This window comes from Dermacentor albipictus, unplaced genomic scaffold (assembly GCF_038994185.2).
Source record: "Dermacentor albipictus isolate Rhodes 1998 colony unplaced genomic scaffold, USDA_Dalb.pri_finalv2 scaffold_15, whole genome shotgun sequence".
In the NCBI taxonomy this organism is placed as follows: Eukaryota; Metazoa; Arthropoda; class Arachnida; order Ixodida; family Ixodidae; genus Dermacentor; species Dermacentor albipictus.
Window position 1 is genome coordinate 14,271,663 of NW_027225569.1, and position 25,957 is coordinate 14,297,619.

Consider the following 25,957-nt stretch of genomic DNA (forward strand, 5'->3'; position numbering starts at 1 on the left):
TTCTTCTGCGCTTTCCGCACACGCAGAGCCATCTTGCGGCAAACACAGAAGACCCCCTCCTCTCAATGTACGGCGCTGCCCCGACAGGAGGAGCGCCGCGCGCGCATTGGGACCGCTGCCAGGAGCGTCGCGGGACTCCCTCTCCCCTGACGACGCTTCGCCGTGCTTCCGGTTTAGATTACTATCTATCTCTCTGCCCGTGCCGATCACGACGTTTGGCTGGCGTAGATCGTTTCCCCTCCGAGACACCGAGTTCTTTGGTTCGTTTCGTTCGCTCAGGCGCACGTTTCGTCGCCGCGCCGAACGCTGCGTTGCTTGACGCTCACCGCGTGATAGGTGGGCGCTAAGTCCGATGCGGGGCGCATCGTAAGTGATTGCTGTGCCGTAGCGCATTGTCTTATACCCCTTGGCGGGTCGACGGGAACGCTGTCGCGTCCCACTCTTGAAGGCGAAGCTTAAGCGTCCTCCAATTTTTTCGCTTAAAATGCTACGAAAAATCCGTTTGAGCGGTGCGTTGATTCCCTCACCATTGCTGGCAAACGTGGAATCAAGCAGCGAGAGCTCTGAGAGCGATGACGACGACTTCAACCGTACTTGTGAGCAGAAATTTGCCCAGCTCTTCGACGTGCCTAACAGAACACCGAAAGTCACCGGCTACGAGAAGAATGTTGTTCGGAGGTACTCAGAGAAAGAGGTGGGTCGTTACAGCAAACTATCGTGTTGTAAGTAAACTGAATACGTTTTTCCCCCCCCCCCATCAGTTTCGCAAGAATTTCCGACTCCCCAGGAAATCGTGCTACGCCTTAATTGAGCGTTTCTCCGAATCCAGCTTCTACCCCTCGAACCAACGGCACGGTGGCTCACCAGCTAAAACGGCCGAGGAGCACATGCTTTCCTTCATTTGGTAAGGAAACCGTAATGCGTAAGGTTTTACTCTGTTTCAAGCGTGGCTTTGAATGCGGAATGAAACACGGATAGGAAAAGCATGTGCGCAATGACTTAACTGCACGATGTGTCTCCGCTGCGTAGCCGCGCGGTGCGCATGCTGTAAAAAGAAAATATGAGCGTCTGCCAATGAATGAAGCAAATATCAAAACAGTGGTGAACGCTTTAAGGGTAATACGTCTGCATTTTCCGGCCTAATAATACACGCCTAGTTTCTGACGGGCACTGTTAACGGTCAGGAAATGAAACGCGCGCTGTAGCCGCATAATATTCCGGTATGCATAACGCCCCTGCGACAGAATTCTTGTTACCTGCCATGCGTATTTTAGCACATATATGACGATGTTTATATGTAAGCTACTCCCAAGTTTGAAAGTATGCGATCTCACGTGAAGAGCTGACGAACGCACTGCGATGAAGGCACAATGCGAAACATAACATTTCGTTATGGGGTAGTGCAGTTCACTGCTCATTGCTTTTGTGTTACCAGGTACGCGGCCAACAAGGCTTCCATGAGGGAGGTGTCCGTACTTTTTGACACATCTGAATCAACGCAACTAGGGATTATAAACAGGGTGCTCAACTTCATGTGCAGCATAGCACCAGAGGAGATCTACTTTTCAAGCAACAAGGAAGCTGTTGCAAAAGAATTTGAAAAGGTAAGGTTACTTTCTTGGCGCATGCGTTCAAAGCAAACCGAAAAAGTGATGGAAACGGTTGCCATTGCATACCTGCCGAGCACTAGCTACTTTCCTGCTTTCTTGCATTCGCAGTCATACAATGAAATAAAGAACGTGTTCAGGCCAGTGTGGTTAGTCAAAATGAGCAGTACAGGTGCTAGTCGCGAATTTCATCATTGATCTAGGTTCATTGCTTCTGGCTCGCATATTTGGAAATGTGCTTTAGCACTAAATAAATTCGGGGGATGGGAAAGCAGAAAAGTATTTCCTATGGTTACTGCACCTTATATGTTGCTTTGTTCATTCACTGTTCTTTACATATTTTGTATGTGGATAACACTTGTAAAGTTCTGCATGTGTTATTGAGCAGCTGTGGGTACTTCATAGTAAACATACCTTTCCTCAGGTTGCTGGATTTCCCAACGTGCTTGGGTGTATTGATGGGACGTACATTCCAATCAGATGCCCCAACAACAAACTGAGATCAACATACACAAACAGACATGACCAAGTTTCAATCACCATGCAAGGCATATGCGACAGCAATGGGAGATTTGAAGACATTTTTACAGGCACCCCCAGCAAGATCCACGATGCCAGAGTCCTTAGGCTGTCAACAGTGAATGAGGACCTACCAACAATCTGCCAAACCAACCGGTACCACATTCTTGGAGATGCTGCCTACTCAATAAGGGAACACCTTCTTACACCATACAAAGATTATGGCGACATGACAGATGCGCAGATTGTATACAACCACCGTCACTCTTCAACGCGAGTCATTATCGAAAATGCATTTGGGCGTCTCAAACAGAGGTTCCGCCAACTGCGGTACATTCAATTCCAAACTGTGGACAAAATAACGCAATTCATCATTGCTTGCTGCACACTGCACAATATTTGCCTAGACGTTGGGGATTTAAACGTCGATGACATTCTAACAGATGACGACCTGCAGGAAAGACAACAAGACATCGCTCAGCATCACATTCTCCAAGAGGAAGAACTCAGGGAAGCAAGCCAGTGTGCCACGACACAGAGAGAGTCAGCCCTGCGGCACCTTGGGGAACTGAAGCGGAGCAACCTGGCAGAGCGTTTATAAGTTTGCTCCTTCTTTTGTGATGGCATGAGAAGAATGTGTAAGCACTTCTCCTCATTGAAAACAAGGCATTGCACTAACACGTTTTCTTTTTTATTAACAAAAGCATTGTTACAATTCTGTTACACAAAGCAAATTTAAGGCAGGCTTCCTTCTGCAATAAAAAAAATGCAAATCGTGTAAATAAATGTCCCACCGCTTTGGAGTTAAAATAAATATATGTTGCAAACATTATTTACAGTGTGCCTCAATGTCTCAAGAGCTATTGGGTTGCGCTCACTCTCCCTTCCTTGGCAATCTCCCGCAGTGCCTCCACGTAATCTGCATGTGCTTGAAGGATTTCTTGATGTCGCCGTGAACGCGCTTCCTCACGCTTTCTTTCTCGTTCTTCCTTTCGAGCTTCGCGCTGTTCATTTACTTTGTACATCTCATCAAAAAACATCTTCATGTGCTTCATGCGGTCAGTACTTGGCCGTTGATTTCTTGGGCGCTCAGGTCTTCCTTTGGGTGTAGTACCATCACAATCCAGCCTGCCATTTCCCACCTGCTCTGGAGGTGCTGTGTTGACGGAGCCGTGCCTATGTTCACCAGAGTTTGATGGTATTGACGATTCAAGATTTGGGTCCTTTGCAGTGGCATGTGCAGCAGAAGGCAGCCTCTTGTACATCACTTTCTTAACTCCCCGAAGAACTTCTGGTTCTAGGCTGTCATCTATAGCTCGAATCGATGCAAACTCTTCCTCAAATACCACATTACAGCGTGAATGGCCACATGTGCGATTATTGCGATCCTCATTGCGTTTGCTCTTTGCAATGGTCTTGAAACGACTCTCACACTGAACACCAGTTCGCACAACATTGAGTAAAGCAAACATATCGCGAGCAATTTGCTCAAACATTGCCCTCTTGCATTTGAACTTCTTCATTGGCCCCACATATGGCGCATACTTGGCATAATAATCGAGCAGCAGCTTTGTCTCTCCATCAGTCCAGGCAGCTGTAAATGAAATGGAAAATGTTTAAAATAAAGTATTAGACAAGTGGCAATTACAATTGTAAAAGAACCATTGCATAAAACAGTTTGTTGCACAAAGGGCCGAATACACAGCTAAAATTTGTATTGTGAACTGAATAGGTATACGGCACTGCTCCAACTCTGTCACGTGCACCACCAGATAACCTTGAACAGAGGAAAATTACCAGACAGTACCATTACATAATTTTGCTCTGTTAAGGTGATCAGTGCAGTCAATTTTGCCTTACATTCCTGAACGAAGATACAATTGAGATGGTAACGGAACAAATACAAAATAACACTAAAAAACGTCAGTTTAGCCTGACGTGTTGTGTGCAAGAATGTATCTGCATTGGTTCTGCAGACTATAGTAGGTTGCTAGCTGAAGAAACGTAATGTAACATTTTCCTGAAAAATTATTCGTCTGAATATGGTGTCAGCACATGAGGGAGGCCATGGCACTCAGTGCTTTCCAACACTTCAGCAGTTCTTTTTTTAAAGGAAGTGTTCTGAAAACTGGCGTTACTTTGCATCTTAAGAGGAGGGAGCGAGAAATTCAGCAATTATGTGGGCTTGACGGGTACCATGCCCCATTTCCAGGCATCTGCTGCAACATATGGAACACAACTATCAGGCGCTAACAGAGGGTGCTGTAAACTTAAAGCCAAGTTCACTAGAATATATGCCACGCGTAAATCACATGAAAATAATGGAAATACAATATCATAAAGTAGAAAGCAGTGAGAAAAATGTCTGCCGTGTATACGTATATAGCAAGCATAAAAATATAATTTAATACGGCAATCACTTTGCAATTGGGTATTGCAGAATAAAAATTAGCAAATGAACACTTCTTTAAAGTGTGAAGAATATGAGACGTAAGCGGTGAGAGCGAAAATAAAATGGAAGCTGTAATAAATCCAGTCATGTGTGCACTATGTTAAAGTATTCTTTGAATGAAGTGTTCTTTCTGTGATTTAGGTATAACAGTGTCAGGGCTAATGCTAAGTGCTAGCAAAATATTTGTGATGAACGGTAACTGGGACTGTAATTTTCGGCATCCATAGTTGATTCTGCTAAAGAGAATGTGCCAAACTGGAGACCGACAAAAGTGGCATGTGTGTGGATTTTAGTTAGTTTAGAAATGTTGTGTAGTAGTGCACCATTTCTCTCTGAGCCTTTTACGTCAGGCGAATCACAGATATAGGTAACTATTTAAAAAAATCATCCTAAACTCTTGGAGCAAGGCATTACTATTAACCATAAAGAATGCTGGCTATGATGCGAATCGTTTTCTTTTGCAAAAGCTGCCTTAAGGTTAAGCTGCAGTGGTGCCCCATGCAAGATGAGTGCATCCATGGTGGCTGGAAAAAGGAAGTTGTAAACAAGTAGCCTGATTACCTGAGCTGGAGTAACCTTCATTAGCAAGCAGGCTTTCTAAAGGTTGCTATTTTTATGGCTGACTTGTGAATTCTGTGACAAGAGGTTCGGTAAATGTCACTCACACTTTATCTCACTTACATGTGGGATACTTGTATTATCAGACAATTTAATTCGTGGTTTCTTTTAATACTGTATTTCTTGTTGTGAAGACAACAGCTTTAGTTTTCTACGTGTTAATGATGAGTAAGTCAGCAGTGCCTCAATTATGAAAGTTTTTTATATATGGCACTCATAGACAAGAGAATTCATTGTTAATAACTGCATTCAGAAAAATGATACCTGTGTAGCAAATGTCAATGCTAAATTTTTTATAGAATTGTTCCTGCAATGATAGAGCTATAACAGACCGAAAACGGCACTTTGAGGCACTCCTGCATTGATAAATAAGAATTCGGAGTTGGTTTCATTGAAAACTATAAATTGGGCGTGGTGATTCAATAACTTCACATTAACCTTAGAGCTGTACCAAGACACCATATTGCTCAGGTATTGAAGGCAATGTAAGATGGTTAAGTCTACCGGAACCATGCGATAAATATATAAATATACCTATTGGCAGCATTTTACATTCAAATCCCTGCAGTATTCTTTCTTTGTTCAAGGTGTGCAGGAGTGCATGGGGTGGAGACCTAAAGTGGCCAAAGCTGAACTGCACATTAGATAGAATAAAATATATCTCACAGTAGGTGACAATTATTCAGGAAATCAGTTTTTCTATGCTCTATGACATACCGGCAAGACCAATATCGAAAATTCGGTGCAAAGAAGTAAGTGACTGCTAGGTTGAGTCCTTTCAGCAAAGTCATTTTGCTTGCAAACAAACAGTGAACTAACCCTGAGTAGATGCAGTCAAGAATCATGCCATGAGGAGCCTGTATGGGAACTTACAAGGTGGCATTATCATTTCATTTGTTTTTGCACATTTGCCAATTTTCTCATGGCCGCACTCAAGGTGACATGGGTACTTTTGGTATTGCAGCTAACGAATCCAGCCTAATTTATCCCTCTTTAGCGTCCTTTGTAACGTTTTGCTTTTGAAGAAAAATTAGTTATGAGCATTGTTTACAGAATCGAAGTATGTTTGAGTCAAGAAAGTTCAGAAACTGAGTACCTAGCTACAAGCAATGAACTGAAAACGATAGGATAAATTTTAAGGAATATGGAAAGGCTGGTATGGATTGAACAGGTGAAAACAGGTTTAGCTTATATTTCGAGACAAACCATTTATACTCAATTTTTGTTGAGATCAAAAAGCCGGAGTTGAGTTTTGCGGACCATTTTATGTGCACAATAGATAGTCACCAAGGGACACGCGTTGAGGATGGCAGAAAATTAGGCATGACAAGTATTGGAAATCTGCAGGGAAACAATGACATCAGTTGACACAACACGTGCAACTGCCCCAAGCCTTGCAGTGGGCGTCCAATAGCTCGGTTATTATTGCTTTGACACATATTGCATTACAAATTTTAAATGCATTATCAGGGCAGCAGAGATGAGGCAGTAACAGTTATGATGGCTTAGTCGTTTGCATTTTGCTACACTACTGAATGTTGACATAAAAATTTTACTGCTACAATGCTTTCACAATTACTTTTTTAGTGTTCTTCCGTCTGCGTACAGTGCACTGCATTGTGATGACAAGAATGCTTCATGTTGTAGGCAGCCCCAGCGCAGGTGATGTTGAAATATTTAGGTAATTACTGTAGCTGGTTTGCTCTTTTCCGCATTGATGTGGCATTACACGAGTCCTTAATAAATACAATCGAAAAGCTGTAGCCGAAAGCATACACACTCAAGTGACTTCACTGCTTTGTTCAACAAGCGAAACTTTCAGGAACGGTAAACAGCCTTTCGAATTCAAGCTGAAAACAGTAGTCCTGCAGTTGTGCCTACAGTTGCTGTTCTAACGAGTTGGAAATGTTTACATACCATTTACTGATGAAGAACCACCAGATTGCACATGTTGCTCAACTGCAGGACCTCCTGACAGTGCATCAGTTGTTGCAGTGCCTGTGGTACAAGACAAAAACATGCACAACTTTTATACATGGCTACTTCATCTCTAAACAAGTTCAATCAGTCAGGTCGAGCAGGCTGCTTAATAGTGATTACACAAACCAATGCCAGATTGTAGAACAGACAACTGGGCTAGTTCGTAAAGATTCATTACAAGTACAGCAGCGAAACACATGATGAGAACAAGAAAATAGGCAGGATGAGTGCGTATCAAGGTTAGCACAAATGAAGGAGCCCAGGATACTACAAATAACAGACAACAGAACAGAATTATCAAAAGGCTAGTCTGTAGCGATGCATGAAAAGTGCGACAGAAAAGAAAAAGGAAGTAAAGAGGAAGGGTGCCCGCCCAATTTACTTCCTTGAGCTCATCCTCTACAGCGCTGTCATACTCATAACCAATATCACATTATTGCATTCACCAAAATACTTTCTGCAGTAAGAGCTCATCGTTTTTAATGTAGAACTGTATATGGCAGCACAAGAAAGCCCTTAGCCATGTTTGTGGAGGCAATATGCAAGCAAAAAAAAATTGATTTAATGACAAGCCCTCAGTGCACCCAAGGTCAATATTACACCTTATTTTTAAGAGTTATGATAATCCAGCTAATACTAACTTCTGTGATGCCACACCTAGAACACTTAGCATAACAATATGCCAGTTACCATGAATATCTGCTGAAGCAGCATGATGTTATGTCCAAGATGAGGTGTAGATACATGGAGTGTATTTCCACTAGAGTTGGGGATATATATATATATATCAAAAGGTTTATTTAAAAGAAAAAAAAATGCAGAAAGCGAGTGGGTGGAGCCCCTAGTCCAGGGCACTTGAGAAGCTAGTTGTGCAGTGTGAATTGATATGACTTTCTGAGTCACTAAAAAATCCATGGCGTAGCACTGTGTAATGAACAATATGCACCAATGTCTTCAGTTTGCAAGCCTAGATGGCTGTGAGAGAGCAATCCCTATTTTGCCATGTTAACTAGTTGAAACAGCTGTTTTATGCAAACCGTGCTGAATTACAGACACATTGTGGTTAAACACACAGTAATATAGTGCGCTCGCTATCATACTTGCTATGCCAGATGTTCAGCTTCTAATGGCTATAAAATCGAAACGCAGTGTTTGTGTTCAGAAACGGCAGGAAAAGGATCATACCCAATACTTAGCATGCCTTTGGATGGATTCTGGCCTTTCACTTTTCGCGAGTCACATTGTAAGCACACTGCAACCTTACATTACAGTGCAGCATTTAATATAATTGGGTGCCATAGGGAGAAATGGCATGCATGCCTACAGTCGCACAACATGGGCAGACTGTTGCTATAATAACTACACAGAAGATAGACTTAACAAAGCAGCTACTACACATGTCGAAGTGAAAAGCTAAAAGCTCCCTCAAAAGGCATGTATTTTACGAAGATGGCTATTATAGCAGATGAACATAACTTTCAGCCTCATAGGCAAATGCCCCATAAAACATAAGCACATTGCAACAAAATCTATACTTATGTCATCGGTTGTGTCGGCTGGTTTTGTTTTCTACGACATATACACATCAAGCGCACACGCCTGATAAATGCAGCATTTGGCAAGCATCGCCAGTCCAGCTAGCAAGAACATGCCAGCGCAACGTTGTTGGAATCAGTAACGTTTTAAATGGTTAACTGCGACACTCGATACTTCCACCAATCCGCTGCGTCCCCACGAATCAACTGTTTACACTGAACGGCTACAGTAAACTGATTATTTTAATGCAGGTTCTCTGTCAACACTAGTGTTTGAGCAGTATTCCTGGTTGCGCACTGCTAAGGAAAGAGGCTAGCGACTAATGGCAGGCACGTTAAACAACCACAGGTGGTTACAATACGGAGTCCACCACATACGGGATCTTGTATAATTATATCCTGGCTCTGTAACGTGAAACCCCACAACTTAATTAGAGAGTTTTAGTATAGCGTGAAATCCTTGCGTTAGCGTGCGACGCAACGCTAACGCAAGCCACTCAACATCGAAGCTATTCCGGAGGGGACGTTTCGCCGGCAATTTCGCTTCCAGAAAGCGAATTTCCCACTTCCCAATTTTTTGCAACGGACGCCCACCTTGACGTCCGTCCGAATGGGTTCAAGGCGAAAACCTCCTTCACGAGGTTCATATCGTCGTCGTTGGTAAAACGCACACGCATTGTGACCACAGCACCGACCACACTACTGTGTTTTGCCGCGGAAAACGTGACATGCGGCTATACAAGCGAACGAGCGAAATACACTGGGGCGCCATCTCGAGGCGGATACAGCTAACATGAGTAAACATTAGCAAACCCTCTCGTTAAGCCTACTGCGTCGCTAATCGTGAACGTCTCGTTAAGCCTACTGCGTCGCTAATCGAGAACGTATATCGTAAACAACGCCCATTTGTCACCTGTGCGCCACTGTCGAAGCATCATCACACAAATCTAAAGCGAACACGAGCATTAGTGGGGAACGATTGAGCCGAACAGTGCAGGCCGACGACTCGATAGATCTGAAGCGGGCTGCTCACATTTCGACTGGCGCCGCCATGTTGCCGTACGTAAGGCTCCCCTTGCGTGCGTTACCGTTCACTGCCAAATCTCGTAAATAGCGTACGTGCGTAAGCGCTCCAGCAGCGTTTACGTACAGCGTATGCGCAGTGTGGTGCACGCAACGCTAACGCTAACTCTTTGCGTTTGCTGCTTTACGCTATACTAAAACTGTCTAAACCTATCACAGGAGTGCCAAACTCACACAACAAAGCCGGGGCAATATAACCAGTTTGCAGCAGTTCAAGAATTCATACAGAGGTTTGGTGCAGTACTTAACAAAAACTTACCGTCCACAATCATTGAGGCGAAAAGAATCTGCGGAGTTGGCGACGATACCCTGCTGGATTCCAGCGTCCCGCCCGTGGTCTCGCCGCACGGCCACACGCCTGCCATCTTGCTTGAAAGCGTCAGGAACATTGGCTAGACTTCGACACGGCTTCGACTAGAAACCGGATTTTTTTCTATAGTCACGTGCTTCCGCGTTTGCCGTTTTCTCCTCCGAGGGGGAGTCACACGTTCGGCTTGAGCGCTTGCACTCGGCCTCCGAGTTCGAGGCACGCCGGATTTGCCCTACTCTGCCTCGGAGGATGGAGGCGACCAGTCGAAGATAGCATTTGTAAGCGCGTTCGGTGGACCATAAATACACATTTTACAAATTGTGATGCGGGAAGGTTTGGGCACATTCGTCGTAGAAGTGCGGTTGTCACGGACGGGGAGAGCGAAGCGGCAGTTCTCGGTCTTCAAACGGCTACGAGCGATTTACTCCTGCGTCTGGACGCCGGCAGCCCTGTCGCACCGAGATAAGAGAGGCACATTCGCCTTGTTGTTGCAGGCCTGCCACGCATGCACATGAAAGAAACGCACCACGGGGGCGAAAGAAGCGTCCCGTGTAGGTACATCAATGATAAATTCAAAGAAAGGTGACCAGTGTTTTCAATAGAAACGGTCCAGATTACGTTATCTGTATGCCAAGGCGAGTATAAGCGTGAAATCTTTCCAGCGTGTTGCACATTCGTAGCCCCTCAGACAGATCGGGTTCTACGCCACTTTTCAGTTCGATAAGTTGTACCTCATTTGGCATAGTGAGCTCTCTCAAACGCGACCATTCCTGGCTCGGACGGACAAAAGTACTGCCGAGCTACGCCTCTCTCTCTGAACACCGCGCGCGAGGCTATCTCAAGAGTTTACCTCGCAATTGCGCCATGCCTGGTGGGACAAGGGTGCCATCAGCATACGGTACAAAAGCGTGATCGGGCAGTGGCTCCTTTTCTCTATCTACACAACGATTCCATGGTAAGCTGCATGGATAGCTATGGTAGCAAAAATATGTGCGATAATGCCAAAGCATGTTTCTCGTTACATCACGGCTTGAGCAAGCGACCCCCTTGAACCGTGTTTAAAGTCGTTCGACACTTCAAAATAAATGACGTGTGTTCTGTATTGCCTGATGCTTCGATTACTGTAGTATAGCTGGCCTGCTATTTCAGATTTCTGTAGCCCTCAGGCGCCCGTTAAAGGAAATAATCAGAAGCACAAGCGGAATAAAATATACCGAGCACGGACCCCGATGCTGTGTTGACGGAGCTTACGTCGCAAGTGGTTTGCTGGGAAATGATTACGCATACCTACCGATAACTCCTGTATGTACAATAGGTTGCTCGGTTTAGCTTTTCTAATGCCCTGCTTTCTACATATTCTACATAGTTATTGGTTCTTGCTGTTCAGTACTATGGAGCAATGACTCTCATCCCTCTATTCAGCGGGTACATGTAGTTTGTAGATAATATTCTCATCTGTCAGGAGAAGTCAGGCAGCGCACACATTTCCTTTTGCAAAATTTTATCAATTGCACTTTATTGCAATGAAATATGCCATGTATAACATATTGTGCTAATTTATCGCGTGTTTTCGTCTAGGCAACCTTTTAGTAATTTCTTGGTTAAAGATTAGATGCTCGCCTCTCAAAATGCCATGTTCCTTCTTTTTTTTCGCGATCATTAAATATTTTGTTTCATCGAGCACCTTCTATGGAATTTACCCAATGAACTGATGGTCAAGAGGACATTGAACATACATGCACGCTGAACCAGATGACAAGGGCTTTAGGGATGTTGAAAATGAAATGTGTTTTTCAGGAGGCCTAATGGCTTCGGCAGAGCTGAAAAAGCTTTTCTCAGAATTTAGTGGCATTTTACCCACCATACTACTACATGACACTTCATGCATCTTTTCTTTAAGGTTTCGACGATCTCTTGCCGGAAGCATACGAGACATTATGAAATGGACAAAAGAAGGCTCGTAGGGCTCTCAATAAAGAGAAAGGAATATGTTATATATATGCTGCCATGCCCATCGTTTGATGCTTGAGAAGAGATTATTTGAACACGACGCAGTCTCTCATCCACTGCTAATGAGGCCAAACACCGCATTTTTGTCAACTGATAGGTTACGCAGCCCCTAAGGATTCCCTCGGTGATTGCCGGATATTTTGTCTAATGCTTGCTTGAAGTATTGCGAAACGCAGGCATTGCAAACGGAATTATGAAGCCTCCTGTCAATAGCTTGAGCACTTTCACAAACAAAGAGAGAGAGAGAGAGAAATAAACTTTATTTTGAGACCAGGCTTCTTGAGCCCAAAGGTGGGTGGCCTCCTCAGTCCGGGTAGCCATGGCTCGCTGCCGCCGCCCGAGCCCTGTTCACCAACCGCAGCTGGCTGTCAAGGTCTTGCGTCACCAGCAGAGCCTCCCACTGGTCTTTCGATTCTTCCTCCATATCCGCTTCTTCCTGGTTGTTATCGCTTGGTGGCGATGATGACGGTGGTACTTCGCGGTTATTTCTGCACTCCAGCACCATATGGCGCAAGGTGTTCGGCGTGTCCGGCGGGCAGAACTTGCAGTCTCGCCCGTAGATGCCCGGGTACATGGCGTGCAGCAGTGTTCCGTGTGGGTACGTTCCAGCCTGTAGTCTTCTCCAGGTTACCGCTTGGTCCCTACTCATCGTCTTATGCGCGGGCGGGTAGCGACGCCTCTGCTTCCTGTAGTGCGCCAAGATATCCGAGTACTTCTTGGATATGCGTTCTTCATCCTCTTCACAGTCGTCGGTACGCGTTCTCTGCGCGGCGGAGATGGCTCGGCGTGCATGATCTCGAGCCGCGGCGTGCGCCGCCTGGTTCCCCGTGAGAGACTCGTGCCCCGGTGTCCAGAGGATTTGTGGTGCTTCTATCTTGGTGGTGTTCAAGACCTGAAGCGCTGCCTTTCCAATCCTTCCGTTCATATACCTTCGGCATGCTTCTTGTGAGTCCGTCACCACGGTAACCATGGCCTTCTTGCACGTTGCGATGGCCAGGGCTATGCCCACCTCTTCCGCTGTGCTCGCGTCCTTGGCACGTATGGATGTGGCTGTAAGTTGTTCGCCGTTCTCGTCGACCACGCTGATTGCGAATCGGTCGTTGGTACTGTACGCAGCTGCATCTGTATATCTAACGTTTTCTTCTTTGCTGTTGGTGCGTTCGAGTATGCGCTTGAGCGCCTGTGTTCTCGCCTGTCTCCTTTCCTTGTCGTACTCGGGATGCATGTTTCTGGGAATGGTACTTATGTGTAGCTTGTCTCTGATCTCGTGTGGCATACGCTGAGGTAGGTGCCTTTCATCCTCGACTTGGTAGCCCAGATCTTGCAGCAGGGCTCTTCCCGTCCTTGTCAGCTTTAGTCTCTCCAGTTGGTTGACGTTGTGCGCCTCCACGAGCTCTTCCCACGTGTTGTGGACTCCCATTTTGAGTAATTTCGCTGTGGACGTGGAGGGGGACAGACCCAAGGCAATTTTGTATGATTTTCTGATGAGGGCGTTTACTTTGTCTCGTTGACTGTTCTTCATGTCAACGTATGGGGTCCCGTACGTGACGATGCTCGTGAGCAGCGCTTGTATCATTTTCGTGCAGTCTTCTTCCTTGAGTCCGTGGCTTTTGCTCGTCACTCTTTTGATAAGGTGGGTTATTTGTTGCACTGTTCTTTGAATTTTTTCCAACTCTGCTCCCCCGGCCCCGTCCTTTTGAATCAGGAGTCCGAGGATGCGGAGCGTCGTAACCTGCGGAATCATGATGCCTCCCACCTTTACTACCGGGTCTGGTATCTGCTGCGGTTGTCGGCCTCTTGTGCGCTTCCTTAGCACCAAGAGCTCCGATTTTTCAGGTGCGCACGTCAGTCCACATGCTTCCAGGTACTTTTCCGTAGTGTCAACCGCTTCTTGCAGAGCGTCTTTCTGTTGACCTGTCGACCCTCCCGTAGTCCAGATGGTGAGGTCGTCAGCATATATTGCGTGACCAATCCCTTCTATTTGCTTCAGTTGCTTAGGTAGTGTGCTCATCGCCAGATTGAATAGCATCGGCGAAATGACGGAGCCTTGTGGCGTTCCCTTTCGCGGTATGTCGAATTTCTCAGAGCGTAAGTTGCCTATCCCCACTGTGGCTGTACGTTCTTTCAGAAAAGTTTTGATGTAATTATATACTTTTTTACCGCAGTTATATACGTTGAGGTGCTGCAGTATGGCTTCGTGTGACACGTTGTCGAAAGCCCCTTTCACGTCAAGTGCGAGGATGGCTCTTTTGCTGTGCGTGTCCAGCTTGTCGATGACTTTTTCCTTGATTTGCAGCAACACGTCTTGCGCGGACAGGTGAGCTCGAAATCCGAACATAGTGCTTGGGACGTGTTCGTTGTCTTCGAGATAGTCGATCATGCGGTTGTGCACCATGTGCTCGTAGAGTTTTCCAGCACACGAGGTTAGGGATATAGGTCGAAGGTTCTGCACGCTGATGGGCTTGTTGGGTTTAGGTATCATGGTTACCTCGGCATGTTTCCATTCCGGTGGTACTTTACCTTGTTGCCAGCACTCGTTGATGTATTTTAAGAGCGCGTCTACAGAGGGTCCGTCAAGGTTCCGGAGTGTCTTGTTGTTTATTCTGTCGTACCCCGGCGCCGTGTTGCGGGTGAGCTTGCTCAAGGCCCTCTCGATTTCTGCTTCTGTGAAGGGCCGATCCAGTTCCATATTTGGCTTGCCTCGATACTCGTCGAAGTGCGAATCTACAGTTATGTTTCGCTCAGTACCGAGGAACTTCTCCTTCACTTCTCTGATAATGTCTTCCTCTTTCCCCGGGTGGTTGTGTATGAGTCGCTGCATTTTCTGTTTTGTGGCGTTCTTGTTCTCCTTCTTTGATAGGAGAGTCTTGAGCACCGCCCAAGTGCGCTTGCTGCTTAAGGTACCTTGAAGCTTGTTGCATGTTTCGCGCCAGTTCTTTCTTTCAAGTTGTTCAGAGTACTCTTGCGTTTCCTTGATCAGCTTAGAGATTCGAATTTTGAGTTTCCGGTTGCACTTGTTACGCTGCCAGCGTTTGGCGAGACCCCTCCGCGCCTCCCACAGGTGGAGTAAGTGCGGGTCGACCACGGGGGTGATTTGCGACAGCTGGATTGTCCTCGTATGCTTCTCGGCTCTTTCCACGACTCCTCTGATCCATATTGTTATGTCGTCTATCGTCGCATTAATGGCACTCTCATCTTTGCGAAAGGCCTGCCAGTCCGTGATCTTGGCTTTTCCTATCTTCATCGTTGCTTTGTGGTGCGGAATGATCGTTTGCACTATAAAATGGTCGCTACCAAGATTCTCGTCCATGCAGCTCCACTCATACTGTTTGAGTCCGTGTACGAATGTGAGGTCGGGGCTGGTGTTTCTAGATACACTGTTGCCGATGCGCGTGGGTGTCTGTGGGTCGTTGAGTAGCGTGAGGAGGTGTTGTTGGGCTACGTTGTGCACGTCTTCTCCTTTTTTCTTTGAGGCCGCATAACCCCAGGCCACATGGGGAGCATTAAAATCTCCAACGACTATCAGCCCGTTACCCTTGCTCAGCTTCTTCACCTCTCTCATAAGCTTGTCTAGATCCTTTAGGTGGTCCTTTGGTGGGCTGTACACGTTTAACACAAAGAGGCTTTGCTGCTGTTTTTTCTCGGGTACGATTTCGACGAGGGTGTGTTCGATGCGGTGTTGGATGTCGTGTCGTTGAGCATTGATGGCTTTCTTGGTCAGGATTGCTGTCCTCGTTTTACCGTCAGTGACGTGAGTGAGGTAACCACTGACCTTGAAGTCTTCTGCTTCGGTTTCTTGTAAGGCTCTAATGTCTGGGTCAAACTGCTTGCAGAATTGTACAAGGTTGCTTCTCTTACTTCGAATAGAATGACAGTTCCATTGCCAAATTTTGAGCCGTGGGTGTTGCTTGTAGTCATCTTCCTCTTTAGATTGCCTCGCCATCTTGTTCGCTTAGGGTCTGCATCATCTTGGCTTCTCGCGCAGGGTACTTAGGTTTCTTGCGAGCATTATCTCTTTCTTCTAGCATGTGAATGCGTTGACTGAAACTTTCTCCGGATTGTGTCATTTTGGTCTGTAGAGCCTGAATCTGGTTCTCTATTTCGTTCTTGAGAGATTGGAAGCCAGTCTGTATCATCTGTGTTACCGTGTTTTGCATAACCTGCGTTACTGTGGACAGTGTGGTTTCCATCATGATGGTCACGTTGGCGTTGATGCGGTCTTCAAGTGTCTTGAGGTCGTTCTGGGTTATCACCGCTTGGTTCGACAGTGTGGATGGCTCTGGTCTGTTGACTTGTTGACTTGTTGTTGATGACTCTGTTGGTGATGGTGGTGGGGGTGGGGATGAAGGCCGCGGTAGGGGTGTTTGCGATTGCTGGGTCTGTTCTCTCCGTAGTTGTTCTATTTCTCGCATCAGGTACTCGAGCTGTTTTTGTGTGCTGGATTCCTTCTCTTGTGTCTTCTTCTTTTGCTGTTCTAGCTCTCGCTTCAATTCATCGTTCTGTTTTCGGAGAATCATTATCGTGTCTTCGTACCTCGAGTGTCTTGTGGTTTGAACGCCATTATTTTCTTTCGACGTATAAATGTTCCCTCTGACGACGTTGGCCCAGCTTACCTTGCGCTGTGTGTTGTCGTGTTCCACGCCCGTTGCCGTTGTCCGGGGAACGCTCTGTTGTCTTTCCCTTGATCGCGATCCCGACTTGGATCTGGAACTTTTTGTCTGCTCGGCCTCATTCGGTGACTGTGGCGATGGTGACATGGTCATCATGTGCTCGTTGTCGTTGTTAAGTACCATGCTGGCCTGGTACCAGAAGCGTCTCTGTCTCGATCTTGACCGCTCCCTGACTCTCAACGGTGGCGGGGCTGGTTTCAGCTTCCTTCGACATTCTCTACCCGCCGTTTCATGGGGCATTCCGCAGAGCTTACATTTCGGTTCGCATTGGTGGTTATTTGGATCAGCGTTGTTTTCTCCGCAGTTGTCACATACTTCATCGTTTGGATTAGGGCAGACGTCTTGTCTGTGTCCTATCTCCCCGCAAGATCTGCAGTACTGCACTGACTTTCGGTAGGGTCTGCAGCGGGTAAGCGTACATCCAACTTTAACGTAGAACGGAACGTGCGGGCCCTCGAAGGTGATCACTGCCGACGTCGATCTTCCCAGCATTCTAGCGTATAGGATTTTGCACTTGTTGTTTGTAGCTAGTAGATCTACTAGCTGCTCGTCGGTGGTGCCTTCCTCTATTCCGTGAACAACGCCACGTACAGTGCCCGGAATTGGCTTGAGGTAAGGTGTGACTTCGTATGTTGCGTGTCCTATTTCGATGCTTGTTATTTCTGCTAGTTTAAGTGCGCAATCCTCTTCTTCGGTACTTGCCAGAATTAAGTTTTGTTGCCACTGTGTCTGTATGATCACCTTGGCGTAGAGCTCCTGGGGTGTGACTCCGCATGCTTGGGCTAATCCTCTTGCTATCACTCCGTCTTTCCAGTTTGACACTTTCACACCGGCTTTAGGTCTCTAAACAATCTTGTAATGGTTTTCTGGTAGCGGTGGGGTCGTTGGCAAGCGAGGCCGTGGCTTGCTTGCGTTGTTGTGGCCCCATGGCTTTTGAGGGGCTCGCCGTTTTCCATCATTCGTGTTCTGTCCCGTGCTGAGTTCGCATGAGAACTCCTTCTGCGTCTTCGAAGTTGCGATGGATTCTTTCTTCTTCTGTTGTCGCGCTAGTAGCATCACCCATGGTCCTGTCTGGCGTAGTGTTTTTCCGCTGTTGCTGTCGAACGTCGGCTCCGTGTCGTTCATTTCTGCTTCATTATTTGTTATTCCTGTTATGGAGTTCGTTCGGTCAACTTCCATAATGCTAGGTTGCCGCTGCGTTTGAAGAGGGAAAAAACATTTTAAAAAGCCGTTGTCGGGCGGCCCGGCGTGCACGTGGATCTCGAGGCACGAGGCGCGAGGAGCGGAGCCTCAGGCAGCAGGGCTCGGCGATCGCGAGTAGGCTTAGCTGGGCACGGCCGTCACCTTGCAAGTTTCAGGATTAGTACTTGCGTGAAGAAGAAACTCACGGTGGTGTGCGTGGTCTCTCTGAATGGCGCTTCTTGGGCTGAGTCGAATGCTGCGGACAGTCAAGCGTTGCGAGGGGGCGATCCGCAGGAATTGCAAACTGAATCGGGAGCACACGTAGAGCAAGTCTGCTCGGTTCGCCCTCTTCTTCTTCCAAACAAAGAGAAGAAAGAAAATATATTTCGTTGTTACTCTTGCATACACGAGAACGATACCTGTAGTGCTTTGTCGCAAGCACTGAGGGGTTTCATGGCCTCCGAGATTCACCAACACACGTAAGTCATAGAAGCTACACTTCTCCAACTGCAGCTCGAGTTCTGAGGCTTGAACAGTGCCATATAAAGCGACGTATCACCAGCTTAACACAGCTGGAAAAGGAGAACTGCCCTTTCATTTAGATTATTCATTCAAAGCATAGCAAGGTTAGACGTTGCGCTTGAGATCGTCATCCGTGTTGAAACACTACGGGACGGCGACATGGCGCAACACAGCAGGTTGTACAGCTGCTGTTGTGTGGAAAGGATGGAGTCGTGCAGCGTTGTGACCAGGCGTGGCACAACGCTGGTGCGATGATGAACGCCGTAAGTGGTGTTGCGCGAGTTGCACCTCGGTGGTGCATGAGATGATACCGAGGGAAAAAGGGCCAAAGGAAATAAGTAGAGATCAGTAGGTTGATATTTACAATTCATTCCTCTCAGTCGAGTGTATGCATTGCAGTGCGTCACGCACACTTATCGTCAACAGAGAAGCTAATTCACTAGCGTACGACTCCCGTGCCAGCGGCGGAAAACGAACGCCGTAGTGGCAACACGGTAGATCCGTATGGACTGAGCGTGGCGGTTAGGTCCATGGCGGCAGTAATACACTAGCAGGAAGCGCCACGTGACAATCTTGAAGCCTAGTCATAAAAAAAAAGAACATGGGGGAGAATTAGGCCCCATTCTCGTGGTAAGCAAGCGGTTGTTTCTAGCCGGCTTGTCTGGTTGCGTCTGCTGCGGGGATTTAGGAACAGGCTGTTACGTCTCAACACAAGGACCTTAGCTAGACGATTACCACCCGGCAAGCCCAATCTTTCATCAGAGCGTATTCCGAAGTCAATGCAGGCTTGACACCGACTATTGACGGGTCCACAAAAAAGGGCCATCTACCTCTACCTGACAGCCCGAACTTATGATGAAAATGGCCAACGTCAAATGGTAGCCAAGAACGGCGCCTATCTTGGATTTCTATGTTGCTATACGGCCACCGCTTCCATACCATCGGAAGCGGAGTGCGGCGGAACGATGCCATATTTTGGGCGGGATATTGCGACCGATTCAAAGATTGTGATTGGCCGCAATACACTCATCAGATTTCCTAGTCGAGTCACCTAAGGAAGACGACGGTATTAAAAGCAGAGAACTTTCCTGCAGTGGCGCCGACGTGTCCTAATGGCTACTGAGACGTTTAATTTCCCCCTGCATGGAGTGCTCTTCCGTATCTGGAGCCAGTGTAACTAATGTAAAATTCATCCTTCGTATCATATCTGCTTGTGCGCGCATTTATATTTGCTTCCGAGCACAAACGTGCCGACAATTCCTGTCAAGTTAACCGTCCCTACCAACGGTACTATTCTTTTCCCTCTAACCCTATCGCCCAACGTGGCTGTATATAGGATGCAATAAGCGATTGCTGGCTTTCATTCCCTCGACACGAAATGCCGTCCGTTTCCATGTTTATGGACATGACCGATAAACCTTTCCTCCTCGATTTCTACTACCAGACGTATTTGTCGATGGGCTCGGTGGTATCCTGGCCCGAACGCCACCTCGAGCCTCAACAAGGCGGACATGCGAGGCAAGATAAACGCACGCCGTGGTTAGTGACGCTTCAAGCGTGTCACGTTGTCGCGTCTTTGTTGTGTCATTCAGGTAAGGCACCGAACCACCATCCGCTACATAGGTGGATGTGTTGGTTCAAGGTGCAAGACTGGGGTCAAAAGTAGCTAGGAAATACGCCCTGCAGTTTAAGACGTACAACAGCTGATTTGAATGAACACCAGACCACGCGCGGGCGTTCTGGCTGGTTTTCGAGGGGAGAGCGCTCGCAAATCCAATGACGGTGGTGTTAAGAGCAAGTGATCAACACTTTTAAAATTCCTGTCGTCATGCGTTCGGCGCCCAAGACATCGCTAAGATATCTAGGATTGTGCTAAGATAGTGTATAGATCGCTAAGATAGTGCAAAGCAGGACAGACCCACGGCGGAGGTGCAGCTCTCCATTAGGACCCCTTAATAGCGAACTGCACACAGCTTCGCTGGTGATCCTTCTTAACAGAGTAAGAAGGCCACCAAGTCTTTTTCTACGCAAGGATACCGAAGTAAGCTGCGGGGGTAGTTATGGCTGCAAAGATAAGCGCGATAATTCTACAGCACGCTTTCGTTACGTCGTGGTGTCAGCAAGTGACACCCTTTTGGGCCGTTCTTAAAGACGTTCCACGCCTAAATGAATCGCATGCCTTCTATATTGCCTGATTGAAAAATTTATCTGTTATAGCCGACTTATTATTTAAAATTTCTCTAGGTCTCATGTTCTGGTTAAGGAAAAAATCGGAAGCGCAAGCGAATTAAAATATTCCGAGCAGGAACACCGATACCGCGTACGGGGCACTTACTTCACAAGTGGTTTGCTTTAGAATGATTTTGCATATTTCCCGATAACTGCTATATGCAAAATATGTTGTTTTGTTTACCTTTGCTAATGCGCTACTTCCCACATAGTTATTGACTGCTGCTGTTCAGTGCTATGACGCAATGAGTCTAGCGGCTCTTTTGAGGGGTTTCATACGGTATGTTTAGTATTCTGATCTGTCAGGACAAGTCATGCAGCGCACGCACTTTTTCTTACGCAAAATGTTATCTACAGGACTCCAGTGTATAGAAATCTGGCATTTATTGCATATCGTGCAAGCTTATGCGTTTTAAATGAGGAAAGTTCTTACCCATATTGAAGTTAACAGATTATGTGCTTGCCTCTGAAAACGTCGTGTTAAGTTTTTTGCAGTCATTTAATATTTTTTTTCCGACAGCACCGTCTATGTAACTTACACAACGAGGTCACAGTCCAGAGGATATGGAACGCACCTTCAGGTGGAACCAAATGAAAAGGGCTTGAGGGATTTTTAATATGAAATACATAATTCGCGATGTCTTATGGCTTCCGGAGAGCCTACAAGGACTTCCAGCAGAATTTCTGGCATATTACGTACCATCCGACTACATGACGCTTCATGCATCTTTTTTTCAAGTTTCAAACGCCTGCTGGCAGAAGCATACGAAGCGTTCATGAAATGTCTACAAGAGGGCTTCTAGGGTTCTTTTTAGAGATAGGTGTGTGTTATACATGCTGTATCTTCCATCATATTGTGGTACGTCAGACGTGATCTACATCACAGATCATACAGCAACTAGCCATTGCCAGTGGGACTAAAGAAGCACTTTCTTCACCTAAAGGCTACGTTACACAACACCCAAAGATTCTGTGCCTATTTGCATGATATTTTCCATATATACTCTGGAAATTTTATGTAAAGAACGTTACGCAAGCCGAATTGTAAGGGCAACTGTCTACAACTTGAGCCTTTCACTTAAAAGAGCAAAAAGAAAAAAATCTTTTATCCTGACTCTTTCATACGCATGGCGGGAACCTGTTCTGCGTTCCCGTAAGCATTGTGGCGTTTGGGGGTCTCGGAGGTTCGCCAACAGAGGGAAGTAGACGCAACACCACTCAACTGCAGCTGGAATTTCCGAGGGTGAATGGTGTCGTGCGAAGGGAGATATTTCCAGCTTTACACAGGTAAAAAAATCACCGCCCCTTCTTGTTCGTGAAGACGGCGGAACAGGGAAGCTGGTAGTTACGTCATGTGTTGCACCACGCCAGTCAAACATCGCAGGGAATCTTTATCGTAAATTTTTTGTTTTACGAATCTTTAACCTCATTTTCGCTTTTGCGTGCTTCGAGTGGTGGGCAGGTCTCAGGTGTGTTCTTTTTTGCGGTTCTTCCAGTATTTTTTTTAATGCGTGAAGTTTCTTTCTGTGTTTTATTTCTGTGTTCGCAGCAAGTTGCACTGTCCACTATTCTGCGCGTCAATAATAAGAGCAAGGTTTGGCGTGAAATGGAATCCATCTGATCTGAGCCAGCTGTGGAAGAAGACGACGACTCTCGAGCTTTTGCCGATGATGATAGTTTTAACGAACTCTGGCATCATCGGCACAGAGTTCACATAAACAGCATTGTCGTAAAGAAAAAAGAATCAAGTAAAAAAAATAACCACTGATTCGCGTGGGCGAAGCATCCAAAGCTACGGCAAGGTCTTGCGTTGCTGTTGAGATCATCCTGCTGTGTTTTAAGACTATGTGAGGGTGACATGGCGTGACGCAGCAGGTTGTAAAGTAGTTGTCACGCAGAATGGATGGAGTCGCGCATCGTTGTGACCAGGCGTGTCACAACAGTTGTCAGCGCCAAAGGAAATAATTAGTTATAATATAGCTTCATATTTACTGCCCTTTCTATTTAGATGAGTGTATGTATTACAGTGGGTCCTGCACTCTTATCCTCAACGGAAGCGCAAGTTTACTTGCGTGTGACACCTTAGACGAACGCGGCAGTGGCAACCCTGGAGAGGCGACTGGACAGAGCGTGAGGGTACGGTCCAAGGTAGAAGGAATACACTAGCAGGGAGCGTCACGTGAAAACTTGAAGGCTACTCATAAACAGAGAAAGAATATAGTTGAAAAGTAGGCCAACAGGCAAGCCGTAGATTTTACACTGTAAAATCATTTGCGCCCTTAAAAGTGAAAAATGGCTTAAATGTGTCTATAACTCACAGCCTTAGAGTGCGCTTTTTATAAGTGACACGTTCACTCGAGACGTGCGACAGGCCACGTGGACCCGAGTCCCGGAAACGTTAGGGAGCGATCACCACATAATTCAAATCGAGATTGAACAATCTCACCGTGCGCACAAGACAGGAAAGGCGCGACTCACTGACTGGAATGCGTAAAGGAATGAGCTTGACAACGATTCGGACATCAAAGACGTTGAATGTTGGCTAACCGGTATCGTAGGTGCGGCTGACGGCCACACCAGGACGATTCAACTAGACGAGGACGACCCGGCGGTCGATCACCACCTACATCACTTATGGGAGGCTCGGCGATCGCTCCTCAAACGATGGCGACGCCAAAAGCTCAACCGCAAGCTCCACCGCCGAATTCGCCCTAATAAGCATGCAGGCACAGGACTACGCTGAACAGCTAGCGAGTCAGAACTGGCGATCCCTCTGTGACCAACTTCAAGAAACCTCAGCACAAAGAAGACTTGGCATATACTTCGATCCCTGGTCGACGACACCCACACCAAAAGCCAACAAAGACATACACTTCACGGACTAATCCACAACTATGGCGGCACAGAGGATCAGCTACTCCAAGAACTTCAGACGAAGCTACACGGCTCAGCTAACCCGCAAACCACTGCGACCAATCTTTCCACCCACAGGTAGTACCAAGGAGCGCCGAACGAAGAGCTAGATTGGCCTTTCACACAGGCAGAGTTGCAGGCGGCCCTCTCTGGGATAACACGCAATACGAGTCCGGGCAAAGACAGAGTGACTAACAAGCACCTTCGACAGCTACCCCCTCGGGCGTTGACGGCTCTCCTTCGGTATTATAACGACTGCTGGATTAAGGGCGAGCTACCAACAGCCTGGAAACACTCGGAGGTAACCATGGTACCCAAGCCAAACAAACCCATCTCCATCGCAAACCACCACCCCATCTCCCTTGCTTCCTGCGCCGGGAAACTCTTTGAACACATGGTCAACGAGCGGCTCACCACACATCTCGAGGGAAACGATCGCTATCCGCACACAATGTTCGGCTTCCGCCAGATGCTCTCCATGCAGGACGTCCTCTTCCAGCTAAAAGAAGATATTCTTGACCATTTGAGCAAACACAGCAATTCTTTCATTCTAGCACTAGACGTAAAGGGCGCCTTTGATAACGTGAGCCATGAAGCCAATCTCCGTAATCTAGAAGATATCGGCTGCGGTGCCAAAACATACGCCTACATGCGCGCTTTCCTCACCAACCGTACGGCCACGGTGGGGATTGCCAACCTCCGAAGCAAGTCATTTCAGCTACCTAACAGGGGTACGCCACAAGCTTCGGTAATCTCGCCACTCCTTTTCAACGTGGCCCTCCTCAACCTTCCCCGCCTCCTAGACACCGTCCCAGTGATATCCGATGCTCTATATGCAGATGCTATCACACTGTGGGCGAGAGGCGCGAGCACGGGCGAACAGGAGATCCGTCTTCAGGAGGCGGTCAACATCATCGAACGGTACCACAACACCCGCGGCCTCCACTATGCCCCAGATAAATCCGAACTGTTAGTACTCGGGGCACGCACCAGGGGCCGGCCCCCAAGCCACGACACACCGGACCCGCAAGTCCTTCTTCAGGGAGTCCCGATACCGAAGGTCGACTCACTTCGAGTCCTCGGAGTCCATATACACAAGGACGGGTCCGACTCCGCCACACTCCCCAGGCTACACAACACCATGGCACAGCTTACTCATCTGATACGACGGGTGGCCAATCGCCGCAATGGCCTCAAAGAGCACGAAACTTTGCAAATGGTTCAAGCCCCCCTTTACAGCCGCATTACATATGGAACTCCTTACCTCAACCTTAAGACAGCCGAGAAACAAAAGCTAAACCTTCTAATACGAAAGGACAAGAAGCTCGCCCTAGGCCTACCGACAACCGCCTCCACTGACCGATTGCTTCGCATGGGAGTTCACAACTCCTGGGAAGAACTCGCGGAAGCGCACCTCATCAACCAGATCGAGAGACTCAAGCTCACAACCACAGGCCGAGCAGTCCTCCGACGCACAGGATACGTAAGCAACATAGAACACGATGGCGAACGTAAGGAAAAGATCACATCGAAGCTGGGAGAATATTTACAAGTTCTTCAGATCGCTCGGAACATGCATCCAGAACACCATCGAGGCAGACGGCTCACCAGGGTAAAGGCCATCAGACACAAGCACCGTAACGACCCGCAGGCTCGCTACGTGGACGCAGCCAAGCATCCGGGCCGAAACGCCTTCGCCATCAGCGTCACAGACTACAGGGGGACGACACTGGCGTTGGCGATAATCCTCGCCAAACGCGCGGACACAGCTGAGGAGGCCGCTATAGCACTCGCCACCCATACAAGCGAGGATGCCATAGTGGTCTTCTCCGACTCTCAAGCAGCGGCACGCAACTACATGAAAGGCAGGGTCTCCACCAAAGCGATCAACTTACTGAAACGTGGCGATACTCCTCCCCCCTACACCTGCATCATGTGGGTTCCGGGACACGAGGGACTCGAGGGGAATGAAGCGGCACACACCGCGACCCGCGCAAGCGTCAACCGGGCTTCCCCGCACGGTATTCTAGAACGGTCCCACCCACACAAATCAGCGGTGGAAACGGAAACAATACCGTTAACTTACCAAGCACTACTACAACACTATCGGCTTGGACGCAGGATGTACCCTTCACCACATCCGAAACTAACAAGAAACGAAGGCACCGACTACAGGTGACTCCAGAGCAATACCTTTACCCACGGAATCTTGCTGCATCATTTCCACCCGACGCTATATAGCTACACCTGTCCACACTGCAACGTGCCTGACACCCTGGCGCACCTCCTCCTGCAATGCAAGAACACCCGAGCAAGCATCACAGCGA

At 47.3% G+C, this 25,957-nt stretch overlaps 2 protein-coding genes and 1 long non-coding RNA gene across 3 annotated transcripts in view; 2 read left to right on the top strand and 1 right to left on the bottom strand.

Annotated features, from left to right (window-relative positions):
• LOC139051859 (uncharacterized) overlaps positions 1-25,957 on the top strand; it is a 110,217-nt gene that overhangs the window by 45,993 nt on the left and 38,267 nt on the right. The gene's annotated exons all lie outside the window — the stretch shown is intronic.
• On the top strand, positions 485-2,727 carry LOC135916403 (uncharacterized). Its single transcript, XM_065449752.2, has 4 exons — positions 485-694; positions 762-904; positions 1,436-1,604; positions 2,584-2,727. Exons 1-4 carry the CDS (start codon positions 485-487, stop codon positions 2,725-2,727), a joined length of 666 nt encoding a protein of 221 aa, XP_065305824.1.
• On the bottom strand, positions 2,601-10,548 carry LOC135916402 (uncharacterized). The gene is made up of 3 exons (XM_065449751.2): positions 10,054-10,548; positions 7,114-7,194; positions 2,601-3,720 (listed from the first exon to the last, which is right to left on the bottom strand). Exons 1-3 carry the CDS (start codon positions 10,181-10,183, stop codon positions 2,987-2,989), a joined length of 945 nt encoding a protein of 314 aa, XP_065305823.1. The 5' UTR covers positions 10,184-10,548; the 3' UTR covers positions 2,601-2,986.